The sequence below is a fragment of the Stigmatopora nigra genome, chromosome 12, assembly GCF_051989575.1.
Source record: "Stigmatopora nigra isolate UIUO_SnigA chromosome 12, RoL_Snig_1.1, whole genome shotgun sequence".
Lineage (NCBI taxonomy): Eukaryota > Metazoa > Chordata > Actinopteri > Syngnathiformes > Syngnathidae > Stigmatopora > Stigmatopora nigra.
Window position 1 is genome coordinate 4,025,994 of NC_135519.1, and position 12,533 is coordinate 4,038,526.

General features: G+C 36.5%; 1 protein-coding gene across 1 annotated transcript; it reads right to left on the reverse strand.

The window, feature by feature from the left end:
- Window positions 1-5,037: 5,037 nt before the first annotated feature.
- On the reverse strand, window positions 5,038-12,406 carry bmp5 (bone morphogenetic protein 5). The gene is made up of 7 exons (XM_077729786.1): window positions 11,609-12,406; window positions 9,409-9,601; window positions 7,110-7,258; window positions 6,778-6,975; window positions 6,212-6,288; window positions 6,007-6,117; window positions 5,038-5,871 (listed from the first exon to the last, which is right to left on the reverse strand). Exons 1-7 carry the CDS (start codon window positions 12,090-12,092, stop codon window positions 5,722-5,724), a joined length of 1,362 nt encoding a protein of 453 aa, XP_077585912.1. The 5' UTR covers window positions 12,093-12,406; the 3' UTR covers window positions 5,038-5,721.
- Between the last annotated feature and the right edge of the window lie 127 nt (window positions 12,407-12,533).

Sequence of the window (12,533 nt, forward strand, 5' to 3'; positions counted from 1 at the left end):
TTCCGGGGCTTTCAGGAATGAATGCAATGCAGGTGTGCTTTAAATCGGAGTCAGGTTTTAAAACAGGGGAAGCTTAAAAAGAAGGGATTATCTCTAATAAATGCAGCAATTATTCCATTTTGCAATGACGCAGAAAATTAATCTACATTTTTTGGCCCGAAAAATACATTTTCTGGTTTTGCCCCAGTGAATTTATTAAAAAAAAAAAAAAAAAAAAAAAAACAGTCGATCCAACTAAAGTGTCAAGTCAGCTTTAAAACATCTAGTAAAGTTGGAATTGAGAATTCAACCTAATTTAAGTAGAGAAAGTCAAACTTGGAATGCCTGTGTATTAATCTGACAACATAATTGGAAATATAACTGGATTTTTTATTTATGGATATAAAAAAATGCAGGAAATAACTGCTTAAAATCAAAAGCCCACATATATCATTTAAGCTTAGTGGTAGTGAAAATATACAGCAACTCTCCAAAGGGATGACTTTTGCTTCTTTTATGCGGTTTTCTGACTTGACCAGTTGACACAAAAAGCTAAACATCCTCAGTCTTAACCCTTTGATGCCTTTTGTACTAAATTACATACACGATCAAAGCAATGCTTTTTTTCTTAGTCGCCAATTTGCAAAAAAATATCCTATAACATTTATTATGATTTGAATAAACTTTTGAAATTAGTTTTAGCATCCACATAAAAGTACAAATGTTGCCACCTTGGGAAATGAAGCAACTGCCCTAATACATCACAGTAGGCTACTTTAATCCTCTGTATATTTAATTTCTTATGCTTGAACAAACTAATCAGTGTGTGTTATTTAAGTCTTGGAAAGAGAACACTTGGAAAAAAATCAGAGCACATGGAAAAGCTCCTAATCACCATTAGCATGGGTACATTTTTTTTTTTTTTTGGTCTTCCATCCTGTTTACAGATCTAACATGAGCATTGGAATAGAATTTATCCTCACACACGCAGAGTATTCAACAAAGACAATGTTAAAAAGCTTAATTTCCTGTCCCCATTGCTTGTAATTATCACAACGTGGCTTTTCTTAGCATTATATTTGATGTTAGGCTTTAGTTTAAGCCATAATGACAGAACATACAACATCTGTTTCAGCTCAATGTGGTATGGTCACATGCATTTCTAACACAAGAAAGGATTCTATCCAGTACTTCTGTCAAGTAGTATTTATAAATTAAGAAGACAGGCCAATTAATGTCATTTTGAATCGACTTATAAATAAATAGTGAATTTATTAGTTTTTTCAATTAAGGAGGATGTCAGTGTAAGAAGTACTTTTTCAATTCAAAGTCAAAACTACATTAGAAGTTATGCTTTTTTAGATTTATGCTGATTGTTTTTCATTGGATTGAAAAATGACACTATTTAAATACTTTGTGGGAAGCATTTTGATAAAAGATTATAAATTTGTTTAAAAAAAACCCAACTAATTATGGCATTCATCATGATATTTATGTTCAAATCCACTGAGGTACCAAGCCAAAAATCATTAAAAAAAATTCATTGTCTAAAAACATCTTGGACATAATTGGATTTTTTTAACATAAAACATGACCTAAAATGAAGCCAGATGTTTAAAAACAGGGCTTTACAGTAGACAGGTTTCAACATGGCACGATGACAGTTTAAAATCGGAGGTGGGCAAACTACTACATATATAGCAAGATCCTTTTATCCCCTATTATGCCATTCTAAAAATATGTTAAACCTCAGAGGAGCTATTATAACCCCAACACATCCCATTAAAATAAAAATCCTATTTTTTCATAAACCCACACTTTTTTCGGAGCACGGAGAATACATATTATACAGTTTAAAATTACCTATGCCAATACCTTAAGTACTGTGGGCTAGATCTAATTCATTGCAGATATATAGAAAATATAAACCTATATGGGTCACTAAGCATATTGTACATCAAAAAGTTAAATTTGCTATGTGTCAACCAAAATCAATGTTAAAGCCAAAAGCAAAACCATATTTGGCATTCATACAATCTCTATATGACCGATTGTCATTAAAGTTTAATAACTGGAGACAACTTTAATTAAATCTTAGGCATGTACTCTAATATTCTTTTTAACACAAGATGGAAATGGTACACTATATTATAAGTAATTCACACATTGATGGTATTTAATTCATCTACAGCCATGCAATTGCAAAACATTCCTTGGGAATATATGCAAAATGTTTCCATACCATTGAGTTTCCATTAGAAGAAAATAAGACACCAAGTCTTTTTAAGCTGAAATGAAAAGCCTTGTTTGTAGCTTTTTTTTTCTTTTTTTTTTCCCTTTTCCTTTTCTTCTTCCGGAAGGCTGCTGCTGTGATTTAACTTTCCACAGTTAACCTTGGAGACAGCATGTGTGTTACACATTATCTTCACACTACGAAGCAACATGTTTCTTTCAGCACCCAAAAGCTAACCGACCTTTGTGCAACACTTATGTATCCAGATGGTTTTGAATTTATGTAAATTTGCATATCGCATGCAAATTGTCAATGTTTTATTTGCTCTTTCATGGGTTCAATTTCTAAAAAAAAGGCAGAATTCATCTGAATAATGTATTCAAATTTACCATAAAGAAGTGTATTGATATTCCTGATGGCGCGGATTGGATTTCATAGCATAAATCATATATACTGGGATCAAAAGTTATCTTTTAAATCACTTAGAAAGTCTATTTTGCTACATTCTTACTAGGGCTTTTTACTGGAATTAAATATAACCATGTTTAGAAACCAATTATGTATACTATTACATTATTGAAGGGCATTTTTTAGACATACAATGAAAAAAAAAACATTGAAAACTATCAATTGGACTTCAGAGACTCACAAAAAAAGCTTTCTTACCTTTAAAATTGTGTCTTGCATAATTCCTAGGAAAGAAAACACCCATCACACTAATAAAAACACACACTACTCCAAGAAGAGTAACAAAAGAAGAACCAACATTGTCTATTTGTTCTACAACCAACTGCAAAGAATTTAATCACAGAGGAAGTTCCAGCCAGGCTGACTTAACTCCTATTCACTAAAAAACAAAAAACCCTACAATCCGTCTTCTCTTACTGTCTTGCATCAATTAATAAGAACTATTACCCAAATCATTGCGTTTCCAGGTTCAACATCCTAATTGCAGGATATTGCTCCCACAAAATTGCAATTATTTTGTGCAGGTTCAATCTATATGTGATTATTCACATCTAATCAAGGTTCCCCTGACCATTTTATGAACTTATTCCAATGATCCATAATGCATAAGAGTGGTGCTAAATGTTCACCGCCATACGGAAACAAGGCATCCATTTCCCTCGCAGTTTGTCGTAACCACAAGACATGGAATCCTTCTCTCCACAGGTTCTCTTATGTATCGTATTCATGCTGGTGGCAAGCAAAACATGAACATGTTTAAGGATCACCCTCTGAGAGGACACATTCCTTGTCATACCAAACAAGATGTAAAAATGTGACCCACGTGCTCTCTCTTTTTAGGGAGGGGGGATTGATTGAGCTGCATGGAAGCCATCGGCCACCCACCGAACATAAATAAGGAGAACCATGTGTGTCGAGAAGGACTGGATAAACTGCACAACATTTTTATTAGATACAGTTTCACTTGCCTTCGTGATGGACTGCAAGGTGACACTATGAAAATAAACGTATGGCTATAGTGAGAAAATAAGGTTAACAGAGCTTAAATCAATGAAACTAGGCTTACTAAAACATTTACCAATAATGTTATTAACTGTGCGACGACTTGAAAAATAAAGGATATGCTCTATTTCGTCCTTATGGAGGTTTTTTTTTCTTAACTTTTCATATGATATATTGCGTTTGGGTTCGAAACAAGGCGGACAAACACAAAAATAGAAATAAAACAGAGATTTTTTTCAATCTATAGCTCCCATTGTGCATAAAAATCAGAGCAATTATTACATCTATAAAAACTTGAGATCAGGATGTATATGCAATTAAAAAAAAAACACATTGCAACTGAGCTGGAGCTTTTTTTTAACAGCAAAAAGGCCATTAATATGATTGAAAGCTCTAATGAAACTCTAACTCACTCCCAATTTGACCTCTGGGTCTCTCAGTGGAGTAGAGGTCATGCGATTTTATGTATTTAGAGTTTGCCGGTTGTGCATTTTGTAAAACAGGGCATTTTACTCAGAAGAAAAACTTGAAAAAGACATTTTTAATGTAGCTCTGCAAGAATATGCACAAAATGTTGTTGAATTATCGGGAGTGCCTTCTAGGAGAGGTGATATGGTTTTAAAGTTCTGCAAATAATCAGGCCAAGGCACACGGCAGGAGGAATGCAAAAATCAGCCCCCTAGCCAGGAGTTAAGTTAGCAGGTGGCCTCTTCTATTCACTGAATGTCAACATAGGCTAGTACATAACATGTGAGCAGGCCACTGTTTTTAATTTTGTGCGAAACCCTGAAATATCTGAAAAAAAAAAATATATATATGTACTCTATATTTACTTTATTTATTATATCAATAGAGGAGGAGAGAGTGCAACTGTACACATCATACCATTGAAGGTCAACACAGTTGTGTAAATACATATTAATTCTTAACATCAACTCAATGCCCCTGACTTGTTTAAAAATGCGGAAAAGCCTATCTTTGGTAAGGTTCTTCTTCTGAAAATGTGTTAATCCTGACAGCTATGTAATAACACAGCAAAGTTTCCAAACTCAGCTTTGTTTATAAAATATAATTGCAATTTTTAGTGATGGATGTGTTGGAATAGCTTGAAAGAAAGCATTCTGGCTAAATTGTCTTGTAAAACTGATAAATTACATGAAAGGTTATTTAAAAAATGGATAATCAATCCTCTGTGAGTCACCTTTTCTAAGTCATCGCAATTAGTTATAGCAATGATTATATTCCAATTATATTTGTTATTTATTATATTCAGCAATTTTTAGAGTGAAGTTAAGACAAGAAATTATGGTAAGCATCGATAATAAGTAAATATACTGGTTTTTAGAAGTGGTAGATTTATTAAAAAATACTGAAAACCCGACATTAAAGTATAGTTGGTCTGAATATTAGAGATTTGCAGCAAAAGCCACAAAATAATAACATTTTTTTTGGAAGGATTACCGTAAACAAAAGGCATCGGAATAGAAAATATGAACGGATAAATTGGGAGATGAAATATGTTAACTACAATTCTACGTAGAAAATTCTCCGTCCATTTTGTATTTAAAAAGTCATATTACTTACCAGTATATGCAGTAATAACCACATGAATTAGTGATGAAAATCTGACTTTTGGAGCATTTACAGATCACAAAGCCTAACAAATGAATAGAAAATGAATACAGAATAAACTACTTTGGCTGCGAAATTAACGTTATTAAAGTTCCCCCTGGAAGAAGAAAACCAGTTTTTTTTATGATGACTCCAGTGAAAAGAACATATATTTAAAAGTTTTTTTTTTTGCTAAGAATTATATGCCTATGGACATTATAGAATCATATGAGCTAGCTAAAAAAAAAAAATCAAGATATTTTTTCTTACTCATTCATTTAAATATCACAATATTCAGTGCTATTTTTGAACCGAGAATAAATTAGATAATAAAACTCTATATACATAACACTGTACATCACATCGCACCCTTAACCGACGTGTTTTCCAACATATTCCTATTCCAGATAGCATAAATTAAACAAGTACTAATGGCAGCCACAAGATCTTACCACCATATTTCTATATTTCTTGAGAATGACGTTTGAGCTGTCGTCAAAGTAAAGTACTGAAATAGCATTGAGTTTAGTCGGGGCACAGCAAGGCTTTGGCACGTTGTCAGGAAACATTAAATGGACCTATAAAAGACAGCAAATAAAGTGAGCTTTAGAAGAGGTGTGAATACTGTGACTTGGCAAATGAGTTACTGAAATACACACTAAACCTGTTTGCTACAAACACGTGTCATAGACTACGATTGGGAACCTACGTACCAGCGTTTGGACAATGGCGTGATTGGTCGCGTTCATGTGTGCATTGAGTGGGAACGAGCATTCGCCGTCACAGTAAAAAGCAGCGTAGCCTTCTGGTGCTATTATCCAGTCCTGCATTAGAAAGGGAAAATGTCATTTATTAGCTCATTTGGAACAGTAGCAGCATTTTGCTGAAGGATATCATAGGGAATAGTTTGGTTTTTACCTGCCAACCTAAATCCCGAAAGCTGACATAAAGCTCATGCTTCTTGCAGGCCTGCTTTTGTTCACTTGTGTTATATTCTGAAATGTAAACCAACTTGTCATAAGAAAAAGATGCAGGATGAAAGAGGAGTAAAGTGATGTGGTTCATGTGGAAAGTCTGGAGGATTGCTGTCTGACGTAAAAACTACATGAGACTCGGTAATAGGTCACGAAAAATGAGCTTGGGGCTCTATTTTTAAGAGCAAGTTGGGAGATTTTGTTGCTTTAATAAAATGATTGGGTGAATAAAACTGTCCAGATTGTAAATCTTCATAACCCGAAACTGTAAAACTTCCACATTTAAGGATTATTGCAACCATATTGTCAAGAAATTACCAGTGTAACATCAGTATAATCTTCTTTCTTATTATAGAAAAAAAAAGAAGATACAGGAATCTGAAAATACACTTTTGCTGGCTATTATATTCAAGACTTTAAATGTGGCTATTGTTCACTGCAAAATGTGATTTTACTATCCTTAAAAATCACAAATAATACTACAGAATGCCAGTTTTTGAAGCATAATACCTCCAGTTTTTGTTGCTCTCGATGTTTCCTGTTGATGAGTGGATTTATTACGGTTGTGATTCTTCTTCTTCCCACCAACGGCTCGGACAGAGCGAAGTAAAACCCCACTGGCTTTGAAAAAAGCAACAAGGAAGGGCTGTTGGGACTGAGGTCCATTGCGCCCCACAATACCAGCAGATTTCATGTTGATACTGCGGCCTTTAAAACAAAAATAAAAAGGCAAGGATGGTCAAAGAATAGATAGCATTTTGTCTTTTAAAAGGTGAACCCCAGGGAAGAAAGTAAAACACAAACAGTTGATATTTTTGTAAGAAGAAGGGATCATGACCTACCATCTAAAGTCTCCACACTTAGTTGTAGGCCTAGATTCTGCTGCGGATTCATCACCCAATGGTTACTAGTAGCCGTTATATCAAACACCAACCATCCACCATCAGATGCTTGAACTCTTTTGGAATCAAGCAAGAAGGTCTCTGCGTCTCTGCATGTGAAAATACATCAACTGATGACCAAAAACTAGGTTTTGGCTGGTAGTACATGATTTTAATCAGGTTTACTCATCATGTTTTTAAGCAGCAGTTCTACTCGGGTCGCTGAAATGAATGAGAGGACTTGTTTGCTATGTTACAACAAATGACTAAACTCTTGGGCTTCCTCAGCTCCAAAGCAAATAAAAACTTTCTGCGTACCTCAGCATTGCAAACTCCTAAAGAGCACTCATTCATACACACAAAAAGACACATGACTCATAGAAGGGTTTCTCATTTGGTATTCCAAAGATCGAGTGATTTTTACAGTTAAAGATGTTTCATATTTCTGAGGATAAAGAAAAATCTAAGATTATCTGGTTATATTTTCTATCACATCAGTTTTTCAACAGGTGTCTGACATAAGCCATCCATCATGGTAAAGGTAAACCAAAAAAAAAAAAAAAAACACTGTTAATTTGGATCAGATCTTTTCAAGTGTCCGGATAGAATTTCAAGGCTAGTTCCTGCTCTGTTTTTTTGTGGTTGCACACTGATGTTCCCGAAAGAAGCAGGATTTCCCACATGGCCCTGAAGGTTCAAGAATTAATCATGTGTTTATTACAAGTGTAATAAAAGCCAGGTTCATGAGTAATTCTACATCAATGTACAGTAGTGAACCTCAACCATCTGCTAATTCAGATTGTATGCTCAGGTTAAATGAAAGGCAACACAATCTGTCTTCAAAAGTCTTCAAAACAAGACTTTGGGTTTTTAGAGTCAAGAAAAAGACAAGCTATGACCATGACCAGAAAAAAAGAGTGAAAAGTCAATTTTTATATAGTTATGTTTACCTGTCTAAAGTGGTTGTACATTACAGGGGTGAAGGAGGATTGCTAACACCATAATTTAAAGGTATTTGTTGTTTTAGAGTATTTTTCCTTTCTAGTGAAGTTAAAAAACAGCCGATCAGTCAGTCTTGACATTAAAAAACGAAACAAAAAAAAACTAAGTCCAACAAGCCCGTCAGTCTCAAAAAAGATTAAATCTACGTTCAAACTGCAGATCAATTCCAATTTCTTTTCCACGACAAGTACTATCTTTTTTTTAAGGGCTATTCCATTTTTTTTTCTTATCCGACCTTGGCTCATTTAATTGTGGATTAAAATCGTATGTCTATCTGACATTTCTGAAAAAAAAAAGAAGTCATCGTACAATTACCAAACACTGCCACTTTATTATTTTTTTAGTCTTTGTCTTTACTTGGTGCTTTATATGATTTTGGTTTCAGTAACACTACCTGCAATAGCCTCCACCCTGTGAAAACAAATACGGCAACATAAACCTTTCCCCTTTAAGATGGTGGAGTTTATTGACTCTGGCCTATTCAAAGCCCCCGAGGGTCATATCTCTCCCCCGATCACCCACACGTTTTATTTTAAAGCCCACTTTTTGAGCGGACCCATGTGCATTCAGCTATGCCACCGTTTAAACTTCCGTTTTTAGTGGAGACAGACAGGTATAGTGCTTATAACTGGGACCGTGGAGAGTAGTATAGAACCCTATAATGTGGGCCCTTGTGGTTTGGTCTGGAACTCGACCAGTTGGGAAAGAAACACAAGACGAGTGATAAGTGATGGACCCTCCAACTTCATAAGTGGCCAACTTGCTAATGGGCTCCTCTTTATCCGAGAACTATATTTGTGAGGCCGATGTGGTGTGAATGAGGGAGAACAGAGATAGGAATCCCATGTTGAGAGACAATAGCTTTTACTGTTGCTTCTTTAAAGAGTAGATGGGCTTTTACGGTGTTGAAATGAGAAGGCAAAGTAAAAGAATGATATCTAATGATCATAAAAACATAAAAATAAGAGAATTCATCTGTTTTAGGGCCAATTTTTTGAAAATACTATGACATTATTATTTTATTCCTTACATGCTTACATGTATTTATTCTAATAGCATACAAATAACTCTAAAATTCTATTGATTCATTAATTTAAACTATTAAAGGTCTTTTAAAAATACATTTTTAATTAATCCCAAGATTTTTTTGGATGCCTCACTTGAAAATAATGGTAGGATTTCAGATTTTGCAACTTTAACTCCAATTTTTCAGTTTTTGGGTCTCATTTTTGAACATGTGGTTGGTTTCTGGACTTACCTATTTGGGAACTCTTTTGTAACTTGATGAATAGAAACCCTCAGCGTGAAGTTGTCAAAGCGGCCATGGCTGTGATCCTTATAGATTCGAAACTCTGCTGCGGTGACCGCTTCTCCATCCGGAATTTCAGTCAAATCGAAACGAAACTCCTTGTAGTGTCTTCGTTGGTGAGAGAAATCTTTATCTTTCTCCACTGGGAAGGAAAATAATACACCGTTAATTTCACGACCACAAAATATGACATGACACCTACCGAACATACATATCATATGAAAACACCGGGCACAATGTGTATCATTTTCCATATCTTCTTTTACATTCCTGCTCCAATCTAAACATTGTGACTCCCAACAAAAGCACTTTCCACTTCATTAAATCAGTCAAGTGAATACAGGTAGTGGTTCCCAGACAGGCCCTCCACTGTGTGCCTAACTGCATTCTGTAGCCATGATGAATGGGCTGTCAGTTAAGAAAAACAGGCTGATTTCAATTAAAGACACTTTACTGTGCTCCTCTTGACAGAGAAGAGAGCAAATGGGATTCTTCAATGTCATGTGAAGCTCTGTCCTGACCTTCATTTGGCCTCCTTCTATAAAACCATAATATGGTATTTCTGCAAATAGTAGCTTCCGCTTATAGACACTGTATGTCCATTGGCTCCACCTCACTTGAATTACCCCATTGTTCACGTATGCATAATAACGAGGCTTAGCTTTTTCAAATTCATTTTTTTACCCAAAACGGCAGCACTTTTTGGGACACATAAAAAAAGTTAGACGGTAGAAATTCACATTCTGTGAGATTGAAAAACCTTTTTTAGTGATTAGCGTTTCTTTTGCATGGCAATTTTGCCTCCTGTATAAGACACAATACTAGTGTAGTACCTATGGTGTACTTTGTACTTTAACATTTGCCCTCATCATGATCACCGATGAGTGTAGTTTTCAAATCGGCCACTCAAAAGATGTCCTTCAACTGAATAGAGGGCTTGTCTTCTTTCATATAACACCGGGGGAAAAAAAGGTGAAAGGTTTGGACAGTGCCATCTGCAGTGATATCATGCAGTGCACTTTTCTGATATTATATCGTTGGGCACGCCTGCGGCTACTTACCACAGACAGGTCAGAGGTCAGGTCTGACTCTTTCCCGCTGAGTGTGTTCCATTAAAGGAGCCACAGGCAGTAATTTTAAGCAGAAGTGCCACTAAGCGTTAAACATTCCACTTTCAAGTGGTGAAGAATTTGGTGATTGCGTCTTCTTGATTGATCTCATTCTTCGGATATTTATCAAGTGTCGGTTGATTTTTTGTTGTTGTTGTAAAAGATCAAATTGACGCTTAGTTTTGTCACAAAGTGTAGTGCAGCTGAGCTGAGGTCAGTAGCTATATTTGAGGGTACTGTAATAAAGACAGAGGCCCATTGAACACTTCACTGACAGTCACCAGAACGAGAGTAGAGCTTTTAAGGCTGACAATGTACATGCCCCGGTTGGAGCGTTAAGTGGAAGCAGATGGGCTCAGGCCAAGGTGAGTTACTGCCGAGCAATTGGACACAAATTCACGACTCCACAACAATCTAACATATTGAGCATGTCAGCACCAGAAACCTGCTGAGATGTTCTCACGGGAGCATCCAATTTTAGTTGAATGTTATAATTTAGCCAGAATATGAGGTTTTTTTTTTCAAAATTGTGAGGTGAACATAGCTATCAGCTCCATTTTCCTTAAAATGTCAAAAAATAATTAAGAGCAATTTCGTCAAGGTCAGACAGTCAGCTCATAAGTTGTGTTCAACTTTTGAGCTCAGAGGTCAAAACTACTGAATAAACACAGCAATTACAAAGATCAGCAGTGTTTTACAACAAAAAAACACAAATGCATGCATCACTGAAAAGGCCTTTAAACTCTATCAGGCTTAATGTGGCCTATATAACCTATCTTAAATGTTCTATTCACCTGGGAACTGCCTGAAAGGGCACAGATCAATGTGGGGGGGAAAGTTTAAATTAATTTCCATTGATTAGCCACATTATATCTCAAACATATTGTGAAGAAAATCAATTAATCACACTGTAAACCTTGACCTGGCCCATACAAAAGATTTTTTGCCATACGGCCTATCTTGTACATGCCAGAAAGGCTATTTCTAATATAGTATAACCAGTGGTATTCAGGTTTTGTAATTTGAACTCTCAGGCTTACCTATGTTGACAAAGCTCATCACCATGTCTGCATCGTTGAGGAAGTTGTTATCATTTGCCGGGGTAAGAGCCGGACTTTGACCCAACAGAGGAGCGGCTCGGAAGGACTGAGCCATACGAGAGTATCCCACATGATGAGGACTGTAGTAGCCTTTCCTAGGGTGCCCTTGAGCCTTAGTAATATGGCTCTTCCCCACACCTGGTGGCACCCCCTCTTCTTCCACAGCCATGGCGTTGTAAAGGTCGAGCATGAAAAGCGGAGCGGAGGACGCCTGTTTCCCAGGAGAGAAAGGCCTTGGGCGGTGAGGTAAGCCAAGGATGGAGAGGATCTCCCTCTGGATCTCCCGTCGTTCGTGATTGCGCAACTTCCTGTAGATAAAACTGGAGTGCACATGGTTGTTGTCACTGAAGCCACAATGAACACAGGACAGTAAAGTCAAGCAGATCCATGTAAGTCCAAGTAACAGGCGGATCCACGGGGACATGTTGCTCACTTTAGGCTTACAAGTTCAACTACATTGCCCTGTGTTGAAGACCTCGAGCAGCTATCCAGAGTGGAATCTTGGGCACATGGGTGTAGTAACAGGACGGCGTCCAGGCTGGTCGCTGCTGGAAACTCAGACAACAATACAAATGAAGGTATCAGTTTGCAGCTGAAGCAGTAGCCCTTCTCCTTTTCCTGCGCAACTTTGTACTCATCCACGGTTCATCCAAAGACTCTTTGACCATTGATGGACTTCCGACAGTGTCGCTCACCTCACGCCTCTTTGATGAAGATGGGAAAAAAAAAGAGCGAGAAAGAGAGAAACATATATATAGCTACACCCAAAAGTTTTGGGAGGAGTGTCCCAATGATTAAACTGTAGTAGAAGAGTCAACTTTTGCCCTTGTGCTCACTTTTCTCCCCCTGAGAGAGAGAGAGAGAG

Coding starts and splice junctions, on each gene's coding strand:
- bmp5 (XM_077729786.1), bottom strand. CDS start 12,092: ATGTCCCCGTGGATCCGCCTGTTACTTGGACTTACATGGATCTGCTTG. Junction 7,259..9,408: donor ACAAAAGAGTTCCCAAATAG/GTAAGTCCAGAA, acceptor TTTCACATGCAG/AGACGCAGAGACCTTCTTGC. Junction 5,872..6,006: donor ACGCCATTGTCCAAACGCTG/GTACGTAGGTTC, acceptor TGTCTTTTATAG/GTCCATTTAATGTTTCCTGA.